This window comes from Somniosus microcephalus, chromosome 2, assembly GCF_052327205.1.
Source record: "Somniosus microcephalus isolate GS21.2 chromosome 2, FLI_Smic_1.0, whole genome shotgun sequence".
In the NCBI taxonomy this organism is placed as follows: domain Eukaryota; kingdom Metazoa; phylum Chordata; class Chondrichthyes; order Squaliformes; family Somniosidae; genus Somniosus; species Somniosus microcephalus.
In genome coordinates this window covers 334,069,890-334,094,897 of record NC_140988.1, presented here as the reverse complement: position 1 = coordinate 334,094,897, position 25,008 = coordinate 334,069,890, and the positions used below count along the sequence as shown (strand labels likewise).

At 42.7% G+C, this 25,008-nt stretch overlaps 1 protein-coding gene across 5 annotated transcripts in view; it reads right to left on the bottom strand.

The window, feature by feature from the left end:
* Positions 1–3,678: 3,678 nt before the first annotated feature.
* The window catches only part of zbtb7c (zinc finger and BTB domain containing 7C), a 275,904-nt gene continuing 254,574 nt past the window's right edge, over positions 3,679–25,008 (bottom strand). For all 5 annotated transcript variants that reach the window (XM_085975157.1, XM_085975150.1, XM_085975143.1 and 2 more), the window contains 2 exons: positions 18,233–19,492; positions 3,679–4,724 (listed from right to left, as the gene is read on the bottom strand). In XM_085975157.1, coding sequence (XP_085831283.1) covers positions 4,088–4,724; positions 18,233–19,476 — 1,881 coding nt within the window. In that variant the 5' untranslated portion in view covers positions 19,477–19,492 and the 3' untranslated portion in view covers positions 3,679–4,087. The remainder of the gene's footprint in view (positions 4,725–18,232; positions 19,493–25,008) is intronic.

Here is a 25,008-nt window from a genome sequence, read left to right as displayed (position 1 = left end):
CATGAACTGGCTTTTCCAGGAGTCCAATGCTGCAAAGATACCTGCTGCCTTCTGAAGAGGACTTTAGTTTGTACTGACTTGATCATTATGTGGGGTCTCTACAATGCCACCTGTGAGCTTGTGTACGCTCAAAAACATTGAAGTAACTCTGGCCAAATCTGAAACTAAAACTGCAGTGAGTAAAAGAACAACTTAAAACAAGAAAAATGTTTAAAATATTAACAGCTATTGACCTCCTTCAACCAAAGTATCTCCAAACTTATAAACCTTTGAGGACAACCACAATTAATAAAAAGGACATCTTAGCTCGAATGTTCACAGGAATGCAAACCTTTTCTGTTGGAAATCTCTGGCTGTGCATCATGGGAATTAAGGTATTACTGTGCAACCATTATGAATGAGGACAGATGAATACATGGTCAATGTAGAAAGCTTTAAGTTTTTAATATCGACAGAATTGATATTGCTTCGGATCACAGGTTTTATATGATACATTTTTGTTTGAGCTTGAAAGTTAATAATTTAGTCCTGTACAAGGAGGCTTTTTTGCAGGGAAGGAGGAGTAAAATAAAGCAAATAATATTAGGAGTGCAAGGGCATCTTTGTGGAGTGGGGGGCCGGGTGGCGGGACAGGGGGGGGCGGCGGAGGTAGGTTTCAAGTTCTACATTTCCTACCGTGACTGCTGAGGAATCTATTCACCAGCATAATGAAGAGATAAGGACAGCACGATTACAAAAATTATCTTTGCACAGAGGGTGATTGGAAATTGGAATTCTCTGTCACAAACTATTATTGAAGCAGCTTCCATAAATTCTCTTAAAAGATTATTTCATGGTTGCTTGAGAAGATGGAGTATCAAAGGATATGGAGAGCAAGCAGGAGAGTGGGATTAGACTAGGTGTATTATGCGGAGAAACCTCTGACACAGACTTGAAGGGCCAAATTGCCTTTTTTTATCATAACATTCTATGATACATTGTGGGGTCTCCAAACACGAATGCCATCACACAAAATTTCATGTTTATTTTGTGCATGGTAACAATTGTAATGGTTCCATTCAAAACTCTTTTTTTGGATGATCTAGTGGTTTCTTCTGTAAACAGTGGAATAAACTATATTCATCTGGATGTGGGATTTAGAAAATACAATATTGCACTTTCATACAAGTAACCAGTCAGATTGAGTCTTAAAACTAAAATGAAGAATACTTGCTCCAGGGTTCCATTCTTGTGTGCATTGTATTCACTATTTTAGGTTGCACAGTAAATTGTGATGGGAGCAGGAAGCTACAAAGGGACACAGACAGACTAAGTGAGTGGGCAAAACTATGGCAGATGGAGTTCAATGTGGGGAGTGTGAGGTCATCCACTTTGGAACTAAGAAAGACAAATCGGAATATTTTCTTAATGGTGAGAGACTAAGATCTGTGGAGAAACAAGGGGATCTTGATCTCCATATACACAAATCACTAAAAGCTTGTGGACAGGTACAAAAAGTAATCAAAATGCTAATAGAATGTTGGCCTTTATCTCAAGGGCATTGTAATGCAAAAGTGGGGAAGTGATGCTTCAGTTGTACAGAGCCTTGGTCAGACCCCATCTGGAGTACTGCGCTCAGTTTTGGCTGCCGAACTGTTAGAAAAACTATGCTAGGTGAAGTTGTATTCATATTCCATTTTGAATTAAAGACTCCATTTTATGGTTGAAAGGCAACTCCAGAAACTTGCTGGAACTGCTAGTATCTGGAAAATGTCAATTAGACAGTTAAATCTGTGAGAATTAATACATCTATCTGGTTGACAACGATATCTTTTTCCTTTTCTGTACATGTAAGTAGTTAAAGTTGTTACGTTATGTCCTTCCACGCCATGGTACCACAAAACAGCGAGTCTTTGGAATGTTGAGCTAATGGCATAAATGTAAACCAGGAGTAAGGGTCATGGTAGAGATATGACATAGTGGTCTTTTAGCCAAGGGTTATGATTGTCACGGGAAGATAGGTAGAGATTGAGGGATGGCCACCTTACAGCTTGAGCTCCAGCAACTGTAATGGAGTACAGGAACAAGGATGTCTTGCTACAGTTGTACAGGGCCTTGGTGAGACCGCACCTTGTGTATTGTGTGCAGTTTTGGTCACCTTACCTGAGGAAGGACGTTCTTGCCATGGAGGGAGTGCAGCAAAGATTCACCAGGCTGATACCTGGGATGGCAGGAATGACATATGAGGAGAGATTGTGTCGATTGGGCTTATACTCACTGGAGTTTAGAAGATTGAGAGGGGATCTCATCGAAACCTATAAAATTCTGTCAGGTCTGGACAGACTAGATGCAGGAAGGATGTTTCTGATGGCCGGGGAGTCCAGAACCAGGGGTCATAGTCTAAGGATAAGGGGTAAGCCATTTAGGACTGAAATGAGGAGGAATTTCTTCACCCAGAGAGTGGTGAACCTGTGGAATTCTCTGCCACAGAGGGCGGTGGAGGCCAGTTCATTAAATATATTCAAGAAAGAGTTGGATATATTTCTTGAGGCTAAAGGGATCAAGGGATATGGGGAGAAAGCAGGGACAGGGTACTGAATTTGGATGATCAGCCATGATCACATTGAATGGCGGAGCAGGCTCGAAGGGCCGAATGGCCTACTCCTGCTCCTATCTTCTATGTTTCTATGTCTATGTCTCCCACAGCCTTCACATTGCCGTGTGTGCTGTCTGTGAATATCATTCTTCCATAATAAAATTGCTAAGCGAAGACTTTACGTTTAGAAATCTCATTCCCTGGCACAGCGGTAACAGCTCCAAGCTTCCCTCTATAGTACACATTGTAACAGAGTCTCAGGAAAGATGTTGGCCTTGGAAGGGGTACAGCGCAGATTCACCAGAATTATACCAGGGCTTAAAGCGTTAAATTCTGAGGCGAGGTTGCATAAACTTGGCTTGAATTCCTTTGAATTAGACGGTTGAGAGGTGATCTAATCGAGGTGTTTAAAATAATAAAGGGATTCGATAGGATTGATACGGAGAACCTATTTCCTCTGGCGGGGAAATGCAGAAAAGAGGGTATAATCTTAAAATTAGAGTTCGGCCATTTAAGAGTGAAATCAGGAAGCATTTGTCACACAAAGGGTGGTGGAAATCTGGAACTTGCTCCCACAAGAGGCTGTGGATGTGGGTCAATTGAAATTTTCAAGACTGAGAGCGATGGATTTTTGATGGGAAAGGGTATCAAGGGACATGGAAGAAAGGCAGGTAAATGGAGTTAAGATACAGATCAGCCATGATCTAGTCGAATAGAGGAGCAAGTTTGAAGGGCTGAGTGGCCTACTCCTGTTCTTATTTTCCACATTTATAAAAAATGTAAGTTCAAACTATTTTTGAAAATTTACAGTATTTCTACAGTGATTGCAGTGATGTGAGATTAAATATTAATTTAAACTATTGAATACTACCTACCCTACATTGGAATAGGTTGTACATGTACATGTATTGTACATACATAGAAATGCAATAAAACTGTTAGGCATTTTATAATAATCAGAAATTATCCAATTCCTTCATTTACAAATTTCTGAATAACTAGGGGGAATTTTTAGTTAAATAATGAAACCAAATACAAACCCAGCAACCTAACCGATGATACACAGCTGAGAAAACTTTGATGTTTTGCACCAATGAATGAGCCAATGTTGATGTCTCCTTTTAATGCCAAGGCAAACTCATCTGAGTTACTGAAGAGAAAGGAGTCACAAGAAGTACATTACATTACAAAAATAATTACAACACTCCTCCCACAAAACATCAGCAAAGTAAAGGCAGTTTCAAGTTCGTGTAGGCTACAGTACTCAACTTCTTTGGATTTTTTTTTGTTTAAATACAATTACTTTATATAATAGATCAATTTCAAGATCATTCAGTGGTCTGTAAAATTATTTGTTTAAAGACGTTTTACACATACAAATTTTACATGTATAGTCCAAAGTGTGGATTTTGTTTCATTTTCATGTTCAGAAAGTATACGTTAAGCTATGGAATGGCAGTTCCGTGCAAGTTGTTAATTTTTTTTTTCTTTCAAACTTACTCTTCTGCTTCTTTACTTACTAGCCTCCTGAATAGAGGCAGCAGGGTTAAATTGCATGCCCCATGGGTCACCTGTTGAGTAGTACTGTCGGGGTAGGTGAGAGAAAGTATTGTTGTGAGACAAGGTAAAAGCAAAGATGCCTCTGTCCCTTTCATCTATGATATGGTTCCCGTTCAACATGTTAGCCGTGGAGCTTTCTCTTTCCTTTGCTGCTGCTTCGCTGATGAAGATCTTGGAATTTCGAACATCTCCATTAAAGTGCTTCTCAGGATTGCCTGGCTCCATCTTGCTTGCATTTGGAAACCTATCCTCTTCTCTCGGCAGGATGATGGTGCCACTTTCATTGGAATGTGTGCCCTGAGATGGGCCATCCTGTGAGTAGAGGAGGCTAGTGGAGTGCCAGACGGCAGGTCTACGGCCCCGACGAGGTCGTGGCAAGCGGCAACTCTGCCTCTTGATGTGTCTGTGCAGGTGATCAGAGCGGGTGAAGCTCTTGTAGCAATGCACGCATTGGTAGGGACGGATTCCCGTGTGTATCCGCATGTGGTTCTTTAGGTCATAGTTGTGCACAAACCTGGCATTGCAATGAATGCACGTGTAGGGTCTTTCTCCAGTATGCTTTCGCATGTGAATCTTCAGCTTATCTTGTCTGAAAACAGAGGAAATAACATGACATCACAGAGAGAAACACAATGCAATAGAACAGAGTTCCTGGTCTGTGCTGACCAAGTCAGTTTATCTTAGCCTGGGTGACTATAAGCTTCCAGAAGTGACCTCAATACTTCTGTGGGGGGAGGGGTTCCATCCCCCTATCGCTGTCCAGTAAGCCTTGCTGGAAAGCTTTTCTCTTTAGACACCAGGTGAGCACATCTTATCACTCTGTTCTGCAGAATGTAGCGGTCTAAAGTGCTTTTCTTGGTATGTTTTCACTGATGAGTGTTACAAATTTAGGCCCTCTCAATTTTAAGCGGTATCAGCCAGTCCTGTAAACAGTTTGAGCATCTTACTTTTATGGGAGGGGAATGTGCTCTCAATCCCAGGATCTGCCATTGCCTCTGGTCCCGTAGGTAAGGCTGTTGCACTGTAGCCAAACATAGGCCCAGAAATTCGGGTCTCCACGGGTGAGTACACGTTGGGTACTCACGCGTAGGCCCAACGAAAGTGTCGGTTTCGTGCATGCACTGCGCATGCGCGGGAAACCGGAACTTCCGTTCCCTTAAAGGAAGGGGTTCACAGGTCGAACGCGTGCGCCGGAGAGGCAGCGCGTGCGCCTGGAACTTACGTTTTTTTTGCAGCTTTCTCCGGGAGGGCAAGTCTCCAGCAGTTACACTTTTAAAAAGCAGTCACAAGGCCTGCTTTTAACAAGGTAAGTGGTGAATTAAGTAAAATTAAAACATTTTTTCCACAGGTTTATTATTTTTAAATACTTTAAAGAAGTTTATTTTTCACCCCGTTAGAAACTGTAGTTAATTTTTTCAAAAATTTAAATTATTGTTTAAAATAGTTATTTTATGTAATTTATAGTTATTTTAAAAATGTGATTTAAAAAAAAAATTTACTTGAAGTTTTAGTTATGTTTTGGGGCTGATTTGTATTTATAGTTTTGACAGCTCTTCTTGTCAAATTTATGAATGGGCATTCCTTGCTACCATTGGCTCGCCATGGCCCACATGATCCCAGGGGACTCTTCGAACTAACTGCGCCCCTGGGATACACAAGCACTGCGTGCTGGCAGTTAGAGGAGGCCCAGGATCGGAATCCCACGTGAGCCCACAGCACAACAGCCGGCGCGCTAGGTAAGTACAGGTCGGTGGCTTGCATCCGCGGGAAGCCTCCGACCCGAATTTCTGGCCCATAATATTTAATCTGCACAAGCAAAATCCTACAGACAGGATAAGGTAAGACACTGAAAGAACTCCCTGCTCTTCTTCAAATAGTGCTACAGGAACCTTAACATCCACTTGAACCACTGGAAGTGGCAGATTAAATTTTAGTTTAATGTTTCCTCCGGAGGACGGCATCTCCAATAACGCAGCACTCCCTCAGTGCTGTACTGGACTGCCAGCTTAAATGAGGTACTCAAGTCCCATGGGGCTCAAACCAGCAACCTTCTGACCCAGAAGTAAAAGTGTTACCAACTGAAAATGAGCCAAACTAACAATGATTACCTAAAAAGGTTCATTAAAAAAAGTGTAAAATCTGCATCCCAGTAGTTTGTACTCTCCAAATTTTACCAATTGCTATTTGCGAACTTGACTGAGGACTGATATTGCAGTTCGGAAACACATTATTTGGAACAGGTGGATCCACAAACTGAATATATTCCAATATTGAAAAGGAGCCACCTTTGGAGGAAAGAAATAAATATAAATTCTTGCCCAGTGTGATTTCAACTTTGGGGAAAACAGTAATGGATCAATGTCCTGCATCCAATAGACTAAACAGCACAGTCAGCACAAGAGTTCTAAAATTAGAGAAACTATATATATGAACTAAGTGGGGGGTGGGGAAGAAAGGTGGATTAATTCTGTTTTTGGCACAGGAAGCTAATGTTTGGTGGCTCGCAACCAAAACAAACAAAAATAAAACACCAGCTGGAGCCTTAGCAATGCCACAGATGGAAGTGTTTGGCAGTGAAGACGTCTTAGCTGCACATGCTCAGAGAGCAGAAAGGATCTCGCACATATAAAGTAAGATTCAATGAAAGGCTCTTTTCACTCTTTTTTGCAATAAGCACAACTACAGGCAGGTGTCACCAAAGTCTTCTAGCAAAGTAAAACCACAATAACCCAAAGCTGTGTTTGTTTTATGCTTTGTTATTCTAACTTCAGAACTACCAGATGTCATACATTAACGGTGACAGTCACTCACTTAAACACATGACCTATTTTAACATGTCACTCAGAAAAATAAATACATCAGGTATTTGAATGCATTTGTAATCTGTGACACGAGCTGATCTTAAATCTAATATTTTCTCCAAATTGGCAACTCTAATCTTGACATAGATTAAAATTAAAAGACTGAATCTTCCCCCACCCCCAAACTACCTTCAGTTTTTAGCAGCTATACATTGGCAGGATTTATTTGACACTTTAATATTGGATCAGTCGATCACAGATATATTTGTTAAATCAAAATGTGTCATTCAAACATGGCTGACAGCATGTGGAACACAGTGATCTGGCAGTGTAATGATAAACACTCAGCTCTGGCTCAGAGCAGCATGGGTGCTAATTTCTTCCATGTGTTATTGTTACCGGGAAATTACTGAACACGTGGAAAGGCAAGGCGGAGTTTCGTTCGTCATTAAAGTAAACTCTTAAACACAACAGAACATGATGTGGAGATGCCGGTGTTGGACTGGGGTGGACAAATGTGAGAAATCGCACAACACCAGGTTATAGTCCAACAGTTTTATTTGAAATCACAAGCTTTCGGAGCGCTGCTCCTTCATCAGGTGAAGTGAAGAGAAGCATATAGACACAGCATATATAGTCAGAGAGCACTGCCAGATGATTACAGGTAATCTTTCTAACTGCCCTTTATCACACCTCGGCAGAGAGATAATCACAGCAATCAAAGGTGTGGATGGTGTCCAAATAGGTCAGTCCGGAAAACATTACATCAAAGAACAATGAGGTGGGGTCACAAGGGGTCAAATGTTGCAGATGCTGGGGTCTGTATGAAAATCAAAAAACAAACAAAAATTTTTTTTGCTGGAAATCACAGCAGGTCCGGCCGCATCTGTGTAGAGAGAACAAGCCAACGACGACTCGAGTCTGGATGACTCTACGTCAGGTGGGGTTACATGTAGCGTGACATGAACCCAAGATCCCGGTTGAGGCCGTCATCATGGGTGCGGAACTTGGCTATCAGTTTCTGCTCGACGATTTTGCGTTGTGTGTCTCGAAGGCCGCCTTGGAGAATGCTTACCCGAAGATCGGAGGCTGAATGTCCTTGACTGCTGAAGTGTTCCCCGACTGGGAGGGAACACTCCTGCCTGGCGATTGTTGTGCGGTGTCCGTTCATCCGTTGTCGCAGTGTCTGCATGGTCTCGCTTTCAGGAGAACAGCGACCTCGACACCACACAACCCTGCCACGGCAACCTCTGCAAGACATGCCAGATCATCAACACAGATACCATCATCACACGTGAGGACACCACCCACCAGGTACATGGTACATACTCATGTGACTCGGCCAATGTTGTCTACCTCATCCGTTGCAGGAAAGGATGCCCCGGAGCATGGTACATCGGCGAGACCATGCAGACACTGCGACAACGGATGAACGGACACCGCACAACAATCACCAGGCAGGAGTGTTCCCTCCCAGTCGGGGAACACTTCAGCAGTCAAGGACATTCAGCCTCCGATCTTCAGGTAAGCATTCTCCAAGGCGGCCTTCGAGACACACGACAACGCAAAATCGTCGAGCAGAAACTGATAGCCAAGTTCCGCACCCATGAGGACGGCCTCAACCGGGATCTTGGGTTCATGTCACGCTACAAGTAACCCCACCTGACGTAGAGTCATCCAGACTCGAGTCGTCGTTGGCTTGTTCTCTCTACACAGATGCGGCCGGACCTGCTGTGATTTCCAGCAAAAAAAACTTTTGTTTGTTTTTTGTTTTTCATACAGACCCCAGCATCTGCAACATTTGACCCCTTGTGACCCCACCTCATTGTTCTTTGATGTAATGTTTTCCTGACTGACCTGTTTGGACACCATTCACACCTTTGATTGCTGTGATTATCTCTCTGCCGAGGTGTGATAAAGGGCAGTCAGAAAGATTACCTGTAATCATCTGGCAGTGCTCTCTGACTATATATGCTGTGTCTATATGCTTCTCTTTACTTCACCTGACGAAGGAGCAGCGCGCCGAAAGCTTGTGATTTCAAATAAAACTGTTGGACTATAACCTGGTATTGTGTGATTTCTCACAACAGAACATGATACTGGGTTTCAAAGCAAAATGACCTGATCAAAAACACTTTCAAACCTCGCTTCACAAACTCTCCCGACTGAAGGAGGCTGCTTCATAAAGAACATAGAATTAATTGAAGGGAGTTTTGGTTGTGTTTTAATAAAATTAAAAGTTCCCCGATACTCAAAATGTTCTCCTTTTATTGAAATGCTGATGATTCTGTGGGCTGTTGGGGTTTTTCCTTGTTCTAACATTATGATGCACACACAGCGGGTCCTTCGTGAGGTCAAGTGAAACCTCGGAAGCCACTACTGGATTATTATTTCAATCCCTCTTCGCTGTCTTGTGGTCATACGGAGTAAAGAATAATGAGGGAGTGATTGATGGCAAACTAGACATTCCCAAATCAGGAATAGGTTTCAATTAAAAATAAAATAAAAGATTAATTTGAAGATCTCTGAAGCTAAACTCTGTCCCCAAACACCTGTCCCTATAGCTTGTGTATCACAAGCTGGCATCTGCACTGTAAGTTCCAGCCATTTGTGCTACGAGATGAGGTATCCCCATAGACACTGAGCATCTCATCTCAGGGAGAGGAGATATGAGCACACGTAATACACTGATTACTGACTGAGAGTAAATAATATATACACAAATAATATTTATCCCAGCTGCAAAAGCTAATCATTTATGGTAATATAACAATCTGCTGTAACAATTAACTACAGTTTATAACAAGACACACACACAGAAATATTTAAATACAGTTATTCAACTTGTATATTATGCACAATTTACACTGAAATAAATGACCACCACAAGAGCTAAAATTCATACCAAACTCTGACCCTGGACCACTAGATTGTTAACTACAGCAGGAAACTGGTCTCAGTTGATTAGAAAGGGGAAGTTGGAACAGGGAGGAAACCTGGCCCACGCCAGTTGGGCAGCTATTCAATCAAGGAATGGCATTAACAGTATCAGTAGAAATGGCCACAGGCTGGACTGACCCTTCTGACTGATGATACAGGGAGGCCTGGAACATGAGCATAATGTTGCATAATTTACCAAAGAAGAGATTAACTTAATCAGCACAGTCAACTTGGCACATAACTTTGAGTGCTTTTCCTTGGTCTGAGTGTCTGTTGCAGAACACAGCCTTTCAAATCTTGTAACCAATAAGCCACTATGGGCTGACCTTCACTCAATTTTCTCCCCCACCCCACCCCCTCCTGAAGGAGCGGACTCATGCTGGGGGTATGGTTCCACAACCACCTGGTACTTCAAAAAAATACACTCAGGATGTTGGCATCGCTGCATAGCTGGCATTTATTGCCCATCCTAGTTCCCCTGAACTGAGGGGCTTTCGAGTCAACTTCAGAGGGCAAATAACAGTCAACCACTTTGGCGTGGGTCTGGAGTCACATATAGGCCAGACCAGGTAAGGGCGGCAGATTTCCTTCCCTAAAGAACACTAGTGAAGTAGCTGGGTTTTTACAATAATCAAATACCATGCTCACATTTCTTTTGCTGATACAAGCTTTTTATTTCCAGATTATTTTTTTATAAACTGAATTCAAATTCTCAAACGGTCATCGTAGGATTTAAACTCACATTCTCTGGATTATTAGTCCAGGCCTCTGGATTACTAGTCCAGTAACATAACCACTACACTACCAAACTGAATGAATGGCTAATCTGCACGTGTGATCCCAGTGAGTCTCAACAGGTTACTTGACTACAAGGCTCCTCACTATCGAGCCTGATCCTGTTCTCACCCGACATCCATATACGTGTACTTTCTAACAGAAATCATTGCATAGCAACCAGAAGCAGGAGTATGGATGAGTTTTTCCACTCCAAAGTGTAGGGAAACTGAGGCAAATTGAAAAACCTCTGCACATTTTCCAACCCAATCCTAAGCAGTAAATACATTGACACCACTTGACAAGGGAATTAATACATTATTTCTTAACTTTAAAAATCTGCTAAAAACCTCTCTGTTTGGCCATGCCTTTGGCCTCCGTGCCACAACTTTTCCATTTCTTTCCTGCTCGCCATACACCGTTTTCCCTCCAACCTATAAAGTGCTTTGGGGCGTCTTCCTGTGTATGGGGAGTGCTCTAGAAGTGCAAGTTATTGTTAAAGGGGAGCGATATACTGCACATATCTTATTGTTGCAGTCTAGGAGCTTCAATGCCTTTAAGTTAGTACTTTGCTTTGTATTAATACACAATGGTATCTATTCATGTTCGCTCAATCTTTTTATCTACATATAGTTATGTGTGTCACCCACCCACAAAGAGTAAATGCTACATTGAACCATAATAATTAAATATGGAGCCCAAGTGTAAATGTATTGAATGCAAACTGCAGCACCTTTCAACAGTAATAAAGCAGGTTGGCAACTTCTTTTAAAGGAAACATTCATTTTCTAAATTCAGTTCAATTACAATTGACACAACAAACCCTTTCTTACTGCACTTGAATTATTTATTATGGCTCTATCTTAGATCTTGGATGCAGTAAAGCAGTAATGCTGGCAGTAAAATCTGTACTGCTAGCAATACAGATTTTAAATAAAATTAAACACATTTCCAAAGTTTAGAGATTTGATTGGTTCAAGTTATGATTTGCAATAATATGTTGTGTCTTAGAGATGTCGCATTGATTTCCCAGGCAGATTTCAACTCAAATGTTCATAAACCATTAAGTGAAGTAATTCTAGTTTTATAAAATTGGATTTAGAAAATGCATTATTTGTAAAGATTTATAAACCTACAGTACTAGCTGAAAAAAATTAAAACTCTGCAAGTTTCCCGTTAACACTGAAGACTGGGGGAAAAATTGGGTGGCACCCCCTTTTGGGGCGCTAATATCGCCAGTGCCCCGAAAAAGTTAGCACCCCTCCACTGGAAATTCAGTAGTAGTGTCCCAAGCAGGAGGCGGGGCGCTACTGGAAGCGCACCACCTCCTTCTTGGGCACTACAACTGAATATCGTGGTGCTATGTGCAACAGCGCCATGCATGTCGGCATGTAACGCCACGTCATTGCAGGCCCCGCCCCCTGATTAAAGGGGAGGAGCCTATCACTGCACGCACCAGGGCCCTGCAAGGCCACCGAGGAGTGGGGTGCCATGAAAACAACTCAAGAGGACTGCCAGGCTGAGCGATTGCAGCCGGCACCCCAAAGAAAAAAAAGGGGAAGGGGGCAGGTGCTGGCAGTTGGCCAAAAAAAAATGGCTGCCCGACACCTGCCCCTTTTACTAGTGCTGCCGCGGCTGCATAAACGCCCCCCTGACCCTGTCGGACATATCATTCAGCGTTAGGTCAGGGGCGCAAGGGAAGTTTATGACCAGGACGCAAGTGGGGTGCTGCGCATGGCGATTTTGTCATCGCCGGCGGCAATGCGGCACGGGGCTCTACTGGCTACCGCCACCGCTAACCTCCTGCTGAATTTCGCAGGAGGCGTTAGCGGCGCCTTGCCTGGGCATGAGGGAACTTGCGCCCAACGAGAGGTGCAAAGCAACCCAATTTTTCCCCCTTTGAGTTTAAAGAAAATATTACTCCTCATTATTTTAATAAAACTTCTAGTTGGAAATATGATTTTTTACAGATTAGCACACTTTAAACTTTTGACGGGTATGGTAGCGTTGTGGTTATGTTACTGGACGAGTAATTCAGGGGCCTGCAATAATAATCCAGGGAACATGCGGTCAATTCCCACCATGGCAATTTAAGAGTTTGAATTCAGTTTAAAAAAAATCTGGAAATAAAAAGGTCACCATGAAGTTATTGGATTGTCATAGATATCCAACTGGTTCACGAATGTCCTTTAAGGAAGGAAACCTCCCGTCCTTACCCTGTCTGGTCTATATGTGACTCCAGACTCTCACCACTGTGGCTGACTCTTTGGAGTGGCCTAGCAAGCCACTCAGTTGTATCAAACTGCTATAAGGCAACTCGGTATGGGCAATAAATTCCGGTCTTGCCAGCGACGACCACATCCCAAGAATGAATAAGAAAAAAGGTTCCATCTAATTTCCACAAGCTGCTGACAGAGAGAGAAAATTGAGCACTTATTACAGTCACAGGTTTTGTAATTATATTTATTTAAAAAGTTTCAAAATTCCCCACCCAGCATTCAGCTGCACAGTGGGCCGTGTAAGTGCTTACCACTCAGATCTCTGCAGATTTCTGCAACTCAGGGGAAAATACAAATGATGTTATGCTCATCGTCACATTTTACCAAACCTAGGCAGCACTAAACATTCCTTGGAGGTTCCACCAACAATTAAAACTTTCAGCAAAAATAGCCCAAAATCAAGTAAATAAAATAACATCCAATGGCTGAGCCAACAAGCATTGATCGCTAATAAATTCTCAAAACATGGAATTGCTATTGTGTGTTGCAAAGATCTCCTAATGCCCTCAGCAGAGGACTGTACAGGTTATATTCTGGCATAGGAGGCCGCTAAACTCATTCAAGTATTTGTACATGTATATTAGTTCTCATTCACCAACTCCAGATCGCTGAACATGGCATATACAGTGAGTTTATAACCAAGTTCTGCACACTTGAATGCTAAGATCCTATGTTGGAAACACAATCTTGTTTGTTAAAACCTGGCAAAAATGCCACAAACATTTTTTACTCCTCAAAATGTTTATGCCCACCACTTATAAAATCCTACATCAATCTCACAAATCTTGAGGAAACAATACTTTATGAAAATATAAAAGTAAATAAAAAGGCACCACACTCATATAGTTGATTCTCTCCACACATTTCATACAATTTCCGCTATATAGACTCCACTCAACAGGAGGGCATCAACTAATTAAAGGTAAAATTTCAAGATAGAGGTCTATGAGATTTCTCCCTCCGACCCCAAACGTAATTGAGAAAATCTCCGGAACATTAACTGAACCTTAAAATACACACTTAGAATCTAAGCAGCTGCATTCCAAAGGTGATTCATCCATGGTCCCAACAGAACATGAACTAGCATGTTCTATAGTGAGCCAGCTGACTCCCACAGCTACCTGGACTACATTTACTCCCACCCCGCTTCCTAGAAGAACTCTATTCCATTCTCCTAGTTTCTCCGTCTCTGTTGCATCTGTTCTGGCGATGCCACCCTCCATACCAGTGCTTCCGATACGTCTTCCTTTTTCCTCATCTGGGGATTTCCCTCCACCGTGGTTGACAGGGCTCCCGACCATGTCTGTTCCATTTCCCGCACTTCTGCCCTCACCCCTTCCTCCCAGAACCACGATGGTGTGCCCCTTAATCTCACCTTCCACCCCACCAGCCTCCACATTCAACAGATCATCCTCCGCCATTTCCGCCACCTCCAACGTGATCCCACCACCAAACACATCTTCCCCTCCCATCCCCTTTCAGCATTCCAAAGGGATCGTTCACTCTGCGACACCCTGGTCCACTCCTCAATCACCCCCAACACCTGCTCCCCTTCCCACAGCACCTTCCCGTGCAAGCGCAGGAGATGCAACACCTATCCTTTCACCTTCTCCCTTCCCACCATCCAGGGCCCCAAACACTCCTTCCAGGTGAAACAGCGATTTACTTGTACTTCTTTCAATTTAGTATACTGTATTCACTGCTCACGATGCAGTCTCCTCTCCATTGGGGAGACCAAACACAGATTGGGTGACCACTTTGTGGACACCTCCGTTCAGCCCGCAAGCGTGATCCCAGGCTTCCAGTCGCTTGTCACTTTAATTCTCTGCTCCACTCCCACTCTGACCTCGGCCTCCTACACTGTTCCAAAGAAGCTAAACGTAAGCTCAAGGAACAGTACCTCATCTTCGATTAGGTACTTTACAGCCTTCCGGACTCAACATTGAGTTCAACAATTTCAGATCATAACCTCTGCCCCCATTTTTTCGGACGGCAGCTGTTGCCGATGATTCTGCTATTCCCATTTACAGCTCCTCTAGAGCCATCTTTTGTTTCTTTACCTGTCCCATTACCATCACCTTTTGCCTTGCACCATCATCCCTTTTGTCATTCAAGATTCTGAAGGGGCTTGACAGGGTAAATGCAGAGAGGATGTTTCCCCTCGTGGGGGAATCTAGAACTAGGGGGCATAATTTCAGAATAAGGGGGCACCCATTTAAAACAGAGATGAGGAGGAATTTCTTCTCTCAGAGGATCGTGAATCTTTGGAATTTTTGAATGGTAAGGGAGTCAAGGGTTATGGGGAGCGGGCAGGGAAGTGGAGTTGAGGCCAGGATCAGATCAGCCCTGATCTTACTGAATGGCTCGAGGGGCCAAATGACCAACTCCTGCTCCTACGTCTTATGTTCTTATGTTCTATTATAATCTCTCCTGCCTTCCACCCTATCACAGACCTTCCCTTTTGTTCTTTCCTCCCCTCCCCCCTTTCCCTGCCTCTACACCTGCTTAAAGCCCGTTATATCTCTAACTTTTTCCAGTTCTGACTAAAAGTCACTGACCTGAAACGGTAACTCTGTTTCTCTCGCCACAGATGCTGCCTGACCTGCTGAGTATTTCTGGCATTTTCTGTTTTTATTTCAGATTTCCAGCATCCACGGTATTTTGCTTTTTCATTAATGTTCCATAGTGTATTTAATCATCTTTATCCTTATAATCTTTAATCCTGTTCTTAATGGATATTTATACAACTGTTTTTTTAATGTGTAAATTGGCATAGCATTTTTTCTGGGCGTCTGTTCCCTACTCTGTGAGACAGCACAGGATTTCCCTCCACTGTGGTTGACAGGGCCATCGACCGTGTCTGTTCCATTTCCCGCATTTCTGCCCTCACCCCTTCCCCTCCCTCCAAGAACCACGATGGTGTGCCCCTTATCCTCACCTTCCACCCCACCAGCCTCCACATTCAACGGATCATCCTCCGCCATTTCCGCCAGCTCTGCATGATCCCACCACCAAACACATCTTCCCCTCCCCCCCCCTTTTAGCATCCCGAAGGGACCATTCAATCCGCAACATCAGTTAATACGAATGTTTCATTCATTGATAGACAAAGTAGGTAACCTTGTTGTCCAGTGTGCTACTGAACTATAAAGACTAGAATGGACCCAAGGTCATTTCCTGATCTGTGTAAAGTTAGCTGATTCCAACCGAGGAAGAAGTTGGCACAATGCAATTCCATTATCCCTGGGCTGGAAAGGGAGATAAAGAACCAGCCAAGGTTCTTGCTCCTGACCACCTTCTAGTAATCCGACATGTGGAGAGGACAGTATTAGGCTTGGTTTAGATGACCTCCAGAGATGAATCAATTGCCTTCACTCAATGTCTAGGCAAGATACCAGAGGGTTGCGATGTCTATGGAACTGTCGTTCAGCATGAGTCAGCACTTTCAGCAGTGGAGTGGGAAAACAATATAGAAATTAAAAGATGAAGTCTTATAGTTTCAATTAGCTATTCAGTTAAATCTTAAATTGATTTTCATTTTTGTGCTTGGAAAAAGAAGGCAGTCATATATCAGACTTTTGGGATTTTTCTATGTTAACTCCAGAATTCTTAATTTTCTTCAACGTGCTTTATTTCCAAGACTTTTCCCTTTCATAATGTTTCTGCATATATAAATATATAAATCATGACTAATCCTCAATTTCTAATACCAATCTTAGTTTTTTTGGACTGTTCATGCAATCTCCAAGACCAGCTGGTGCCCACAGTCCATTGCCCTTACCCAAGATTTCAAAACATTTAGTCTGTTCATAGAAATTTACAGCACAGAAGAAAGTCATTCGCCCCAGTGTGTCTGTGCTGGCTCTTTGCTAGTGCAACCCAAAACTAAGTCCACTGCTCTGCTCCTTCCTATAACACTGTACATTCCTCCACTTCAAATCTTTATCTACTCCTCCCTTAAAACATGCAATGGTCTCTGCTTCAACCACTCCATCAACCAAATTTCGATCCATGCTGCTACACTTCCTCTTATACAAATGTATAACTAGTATATTTAAAATATCCTTATCCTATTTGAAGTGGTTCTAATCTTAAAAAATGTCTATTAAAATGCCTCCATGGATTTTTTCTATCACAATGTCCCCATGTAACTGACCAAGCTGCAATACCTCAGCCCCATGGAATACCGTGGTATAAATTTACAGATTCATATCTCAGAGACTGAAAGAGTGGTCCCTTTAAAATAGCTACAATTTAAAAATCAACTTTAAAATCATATTCAGGTGAACTTTTGATATGCAGTTATGTATGCCATTACACTGTCTACTTGGTATATCAACTTAAAAATATTATACAATCTACTCCTGTTAATTATTGTCGATGTTTTTGTGCTAAAAATGAATTATCCAATAATTTGAATTAAGCATGTAAACAGCACAGTAAGTGGGAATTTAGTGCTGCAAAAATAAATGATCAGATCATCTGAATTAAGCAATTTGGGATTAACAGAAGATTGGATAAATAAAAGAACTTGGTCACATACTTGAGTGAAGAAATGATTAAAATGCTTGCTCCTAAATAACCGGAAATCTCGGTTAACTGGCAAAATTCAGGAATAGGTTCAGGTAAGTTTTATTACTTGCCTTCCTCGATCTGTTGCTGTGCAAGGGTGTGGCTGCAGCTGTTGCTAAGCTACAGAGACGCTTGGAACTTGTGGCCATTGTTCTGAACCTGTTGCTAAGCAACAGGGTTTGTTGCTTTATACGGAGCTCTCAGCTCCGTATCTTTTACTATAGCTTTTGGTTATCCGGAATTTTTGATGAACCGGCACCACGTCGGTCCCGTCGGTGCCGGAAAAAAAAAAGTTTCCTGTATTGGGTTCTAGCTCTCAACAACACAGCACTTATGAGGAGCACTGTCAGATCTCAATAAAGTTGTTAGGTGAGGTAGTCAAGACAGTGGAGTATCTTGCCTGAGGGGGGGGTGGGGAGAAGAAAAACTGCCACATCAGCAGTAAGCTTGTCTGTACTGGTTTAACATTAAAGGAATACTCCAGGTTATGTTCAGAAAAATCCTGTATGTGAGCCTATCCATCTCATTAAGAAAACTAGGTTTCAACTGACTTGTATTTAGAATCAGACTTTTTATTCCACAAACACCAAACCTTCATATTTGAATGATTAAGACGCTATGATAATCTCCATGTAGGATGACGTGTGGTGCTGGATGCTGATTTACTAGAATTATTGCATAGCCATATACCTAGACAGAGGATGGACAAACAAACATTAATTGCTGCTAACCTGGTAAAACGGACTTCACATATATTGCACATGTATGGTTTCTCCCCTGTATGTGTCCGCATGTGTCGTGGTAACTTCCCTGCTCCCTGGATCACTTTGTTGCAGATAGGGCACTGCTGAGATGCCTTGGGTCTCATCTTTTTCTCATATTCCAAAGGCCAAGTTGGATAGACTGCTGCCAAATAGGAAGGACCTAGTATATTCAGATAGGAATTAAAGTCCAGCTCTTCCTTTAATGTTCCAAGGTTATTCCGGCTGTTTTCCACCATAATACCTTTAAAAAAGTCACAAAGACTTGTGGTTGAAGGCAGATCCTCCTTGACCTCCTCCTTGATCTTTTCCTTCTTCACTACTAGGTTAAGGGGCAATTGGTCCACATCTTGGTGTTCCACAAGCTGAGGAAAACCATTATAACCTCCATTCCAGAAGGGAGGAAAGAATCCTGGCCTGAGTGGAGACATGCTGGTCCTTCCATTCAGTAAATTCCCTCTAGAACTTAGCCCTTCTTTTAATAGAGACTCGAAGGAGAAATCACTTACAGGTCCCAAGCGTCCACCAGGATCATTAATTGTAAATTGGCTTAAGAACTCTTGAGGCAGTTCTGTGCATGGCTTTTCTACAAGCTTGCTGGTCAAAGTGTTTTGAAAATCACATTCCTTATTCCAGTGGTGACCTTCTTGGAAATTTTTCTCAGATTCATTGATAGGTTCTTGAGGAGGATCTCCAAGATCTTGTTGGGGAGATTCTTCGAGATCTTGTTGGGGGGTTTCTCTGAAATCTTCTTGGAGCGGATTGTCCTGAAGATCTTGGTTGGATTGTTTTTCTGGATCTCCTCTATCACTGCTCACCCCACCACTTGACTCCATGATATCAACACATACTTGGATAACACACTGGATCTCCAACAGCTGTGCTGCACTTAAAACATCCTTTACATTTGAGCTGCTAATAGTGAGGGTTGATGTATAAGCAAACTCCAAAATTGCAGAAAGTGCCTCTGGTGTCACAAAGTCAATCTGGTAAACATTGTGTTGGTCTGCAAGAGTGTCTGTGGTGAACAGTGTCTTGAAGTATTTGCTACATGCAGCAAGGATTGACCTATGGGTCTTGTATTCCTGATCCTTTACTATCAGGACAACATCACAGAGAAGGCCATCCTGCCTCTGTTCATTCAAACCACAAAGGAGCTCACTGCTATGGTCTGGAAATGGAATTCCAATGAGATCATCAGCAGCACTGGCCATCTTTATGCAATGCGGTCTGTCAAATAAAGCAAAGTGGAAAATAATCTAATTAGTGACAATAGCATTTTGAAAGTCAAATACAGAAAATATACACACATACATACACACAAATGCACACACACTCAGGAGTGTTTATACCTCTTGGGAACATAGGAATTGCTAGACGAAGAGAGACCAAGGTCCATCTAATTTCGCCTTCTACCATCCTGGTATTCGCATGATACAATGATAAGAGTTGTTGAATAATCATGGATTTCAATCTCTATCAATGAGTCTACAACAGACCTAGACATGAGGTGAGGAAAACGCCAGTGGTAGCGAGCTTTAGGAACCATAGTTCCGAGGACACCTGTTCTTCCCAAGCATGCTACACTTACCACATGTCATGTCTCAAATTACTCATATTTGCATATCCCAAAATGTTATTTTCTGAAAGGAATCTAATTTACATTTGAATGAATCAGTACTAACGGCGTAGCTGATCCAGAGATTGATCACTTGCTCACTGATACCTCTACGACAACACCTTTGGCCACCTTCCTTCATCTTAATCCTATACCTGCTTAGGTCTGACGTCCAAATCTGAAGCACCTTAACATGTTTTGCTACATTGAAGGCTATATAAATTCTGTATTTGATGTTAAATCATGTTCATATGTCAGGGCAATAATCAAAATTGAATAATCTGTATTAGAAGCTTTTTAAAAAACGATTCCAGAGTTAGAAAATGAACAGTTACTGTAATTCAGAGGCTGCGCATTACTGACTAGCCTCATTTAAAGTGATAACTTGGAAAAAGAGAAAAAAAAACTGTTATGAAAATTCTCTGCAGAACTGGATCTAAAAGTATTAGGAACTCAGCCAACAATTTTCTAATCACATCAATTAATTGTAATATAAGTGCCAATGCCACAAAAATCACAGCTTGTGCACTTTTAACTGTTCAGCTCTTTAACTTCTGGTCATGAGATTCAGGAAACAGCCAGCAGGGAGAAAGGAAACCAGGATAGATATGTAAAAGCGCCAAATTCAGTTGCAAGTTAATATGGCATAGAACATGTAGAAATCCTGTAGCTGCTATAAACAAAGGCCCAGTAATTCCGGTCCCAACGCGTGAGTACGGACGGGGTACTCATGCGTGGGCCCGTTGGAAGTGCCGGATTTCAGCATGCACAGCGCATGCGCGGAAAACCGGCATTTCCTCTCCTCTGAACCAAGGGGTTAAGAGGTGGTTCCCTAGCGACGTTTGAGGCAGCGCGGACGCGTTGAACTTCGTTTTTTTTGACAGGTTTGTCCGTGCGTGAAGGCCTCCACTTTTTACGAATGTAAAAAGCAGACGTAAGGACTTAGTTTTATAAGGTAAGTGGTCTAATAATTAAAGTTAGAAATTTTTTTCCACAGGTTTATTATTTTTAAAGAATTTACAGTAAGGTAAGTGTATTTTTGGACCCGATTTCTTGAAAAAAAATTTTTGGCAGAAATTTGAATAATTGTTTAAAATAGTTTTTTTTAAAGTTATTAATAGTTAATTTAATTATTGGAATTTTTTTAAAACTTTTATTTAAAGTTTAAGCAGTGTTTTGGGCGCCCGGACTTTTCATGAGTTTGACAGGTCTTATGTCTAACTCATGAATGGACTTTTGTAAACTCCCATTGGTTGCCCAGTGCTCACGTGATCCCAGCAGGCTCATCGCACTAAGTACGCCGCTGGATCACGCACGCACAGCGCGCCGGGAGCTGAACCGGGCCACAGACCGGAAATCCACGCAGGCCCAGTCTTCAAATGTCAGCGCGATATGTAAGTGTAGGTCGGGGGCTTGCACCCGCGGGAAGCCCCTGACCCGAATTTCTGGGCCAATGACTCTGCGCTGCACAAGACATTTCTTATGTTATTTTATATTCAGCAAAATTAATCTCTCTCATTAAAAGAGAAAAAAAACTAAAGAGGAGTATTTGATAGAATGAGAAACCTCTGGCCAGGTGGGAACAGCATCATTTTAACTTTCGTAAAAAGCAGTGTCCTTTTCAGCCATAGTAACTACATAAAGGCCCCGATATTTATGGGGCGGTGGGGAGGATGCGAGGGAAGCTGAAAACGGCAAGGCCGGGAACAGGAAGGTCCTGCTGAACTTAACAACAAGGCCTCTAGCAGTTTTTTGTTCCGTTTGCCATCTGGCAGCCAGCCAAATTGACGGGCTGGCCGGTGGCCGGGAGGGGACACCAGTGGCATGAGGCCCCAGCCTGAGACCCTTGGGGACGGTCCCTGGCAATCGGGAGAAGGGAAGGTCGGCGATCAGGGCTTGGGGGAAAGAGATCGTCCATCGAGGCTGGAAGGAGAGAGAGGCCAGCGGGACTGGAGGAGGGGGAAGTCGGCGATCGCGGCAGGAGGAAGAGAAAAGCCGCGATTGGCAGGGGGGAGGCCACAGGCTTCCTTGAGGGGCTGGGGTAGCACTCCTGCTCATTCTGGCCCACAAGGAGGGGTGGAAAAGGAACTTACCTTGTGGAGCCGGCAGCTCCCGCCTCCCTTTCACTGCCGGGTTTCCCAACCCCGGGAAACCCGCGCAGCAGCAGTGAACTTTAAGTCGGGTTTATGAACTATCCCGCCTCTCCACAGGGGACACTCAGACCTCCTGATATCCGCTGCCTTAAAAAAGGCGGTGGCCACGTGCGCGGCGAGCTGGTGACACGTTCCCCATAGTTAAGTCTTTAACCCAGCCCCCGACCATCTTCCGCCCATCGTGGGGGGTGGATGGGGGGGTTAATATCGAGGCCAAAACCTCTGTGTTCCCTCACCCTTTAAAACACTACCGTATTTCTATGACTTTCTTCAGTGACAAACTCAATAATGCTAATCAAAGCGCACGGCCTGCTTTCTATCAAAGGTTTACTTTAGTGTGCTTTCAATGCAAAATATTTCACAGTCATTTATCTATATAGTAGAACATTTTAAATTGCCTACAGAATAACAGTCACTACAATTCAGAAAGTATTTCATCGTGTAAAACTTTGAGACATTTTAACATGAAAAGCAATATAAGAGTGCATGTATTAAGAACTATTTAGAAATTAGAACAGACACCATTTAAGGTAATAAATCTTCCTAACCCAATACTAACTTGCATTTTATCTGCATGCGCACCTAAACCTTTTCACATTTGAATAGGTATAAAACACTGATATTATTCATGTTACATTAGTCATGAAATGTTAGCATGAGTAGTCCACAGCATTGGGTTGATCTTTTAATCTGTTCATGCTTGCTTTACAACATTTCTATGAATGGGAAATGAGGGTAGAAACAGTAGAACAATCTGTAAAGTAGTTTGAAAGAATATGCACTGATGCACAAGTCCATCAAGAAATAATTTGCAGAGCTTCCACAGTGGCTCATGGTGCACTACATGGTGCGGTACTGAGACATACAAGCAAGAAAGCTCCCAACTTCCAATCCTTGGTCTATATTGAGTTAGTTGATTTCAACTGGGAAGCTACGGTTAACTTACAATCACAGAATTGTACAGCACAGTAGGAGACCATTCCGACCATCGCGCCAGTGCCAGTGCCTGGAGATCTATCCACTTATTTCCATATACCTGCCCTTTCTCCATACTCTTTAACGTTTTTCTTTTTCAAATATTTATCCACTTCTCTTTTAAAAGCTATTAAAGATTCTGCTTCCACTCCCATTTCTGGTAGAGTATTGCCTGTTGTTACAATCCTCTGTGTTAAAAAAAGTCTCCTCTCATTTTATTCTTTTCATGCCCTCTAATTTCAGCTAATTGAGAAATGGAAATAGTTTTTCCCTATTTAACTTATCAAAATCTTGCATAATTTTGAATACGATCGACTTATTTTTAACCTTCGCTGTTCAAATGAAAAAAACCCCTGCAATTTCTTTAGTATCTCTCCATAACTAAAGCCTCTCATCCCTGGTATCAACCTAGTGAATCTCTTCTGTACGCTCTGTAGGGCCTTGACATCCTTCCTGAAGAAGGGTGCCCAAAACTGTACACAATATTCTAACTGCTGCCTAACCAATGATTTCTAGAAGTTTAGCACAGGCGCAACTTCCACTGCCTATTCTTTATCACTATACTCCATCATTTCCTCAAAAAGCTTGAGCTCAGAAAAAAATCAGACAGAATTCCTATTCATAAGAACATAAGAACATAAGAAATAGGAGCAGGAGTAGGCCAATTGGCCCCTCGAGCCTGCTCCGCCATTCAATAAGATCATGGCTGATCTGATCCTAACCGCCAATCCACTACGACAGGACTATCTCCTGAATCTAACAGAATTAGACACACGAAACAGGAGCAGGATCAGGCTACACGGCCCCTGGGCCCGCTCCGCTACCCACAGGGCCATGACCGATCCGAACCTAGACTCATGTCCAAATTCCTGCCCGCTCCCCGTAACCCTTAATTCCCTTTTCTTCTAGGAAACTGTCTATTTCTGTTTTAAATTTATGTAATGATGTAGCTTCAACAGCTTTTTGGGGCAGCATATTCCATGGACCTACCACCCTCTGAGTGAAGTAGTTCCTCCTCATCTCAGTTTTGAAAGAGCAGCCCCTTATTCTAAGACTATGCCCCCTAGTTCTAGTTTCACCCATCATCTGGAACATCCTCCCTGCATCCACCCGATCCAACCCCTTCATAATCTTATATGTTTCAATAAGATCGCCTCTCATTCTTCTGAACTCCAATGAGTAGAGTCCCAATCTACTCAACCCCTCCTCATATGTCCATCTCCTCATCCCCGGGATCAACCGAGTGAACCTTCTTTGTACTGACTCGAGAGCAAGTATGTCCTTTCTTAAGTATGGACACCAAAACTGTATGCAGTATTCCAGGTGCGGTCTCACCAATACCTTGTACAACTGAAGCAATACCTCCCTATTTTTATATTCTATCCCCCTAGCAATGAAAGCCAACATTCCATTGGCCTTCTTAATCACTTGCTGCACCTGCATACTAACCTTTTGAGTTTCGTGCACCAGGACCCCCAGATCCCTTTGTACTTCAGTACTTTCCAGTTTCTTGCCATTAAGATAATAACTTGCTCTACAATTTTTCCTGCCAAAGTGCATAACCTCACACTTTCCAGTATTGTATTCCATCTGCCAAATCTCTGCCCACTTACTTAGCCTGTCTATGTCCCCTTGCAGGTTTTTTATGTCCTCCTCACTCACTACTTTCCCTCCCATCTTAGTATCATCTGCAAACTTTGATGTGTTACACTCGGTCCCCTCCTCCAAATCGTTAATATAGATTGTAAAGAGTTGGGGACCCAGCACTGACCCCTGCGGAACACCACTGGTTACTGATTGCCAGTCTGAGAATGAACCATTTATCCCAACTCTCTGCCTTCTGTTAGATAGCCAATCCTCTATCCATGCCAGAATATTACCCCCAATCCCGTGATTTTTTATCTTAAGCAATGGGCTGGATTTTTCCAGCGGAGGCGGGATCGCGGCGGGAGTGGTAGTTGGCGGGTTCCGGTCTCGCTCCCACTGCAGCCGCTCTGTCA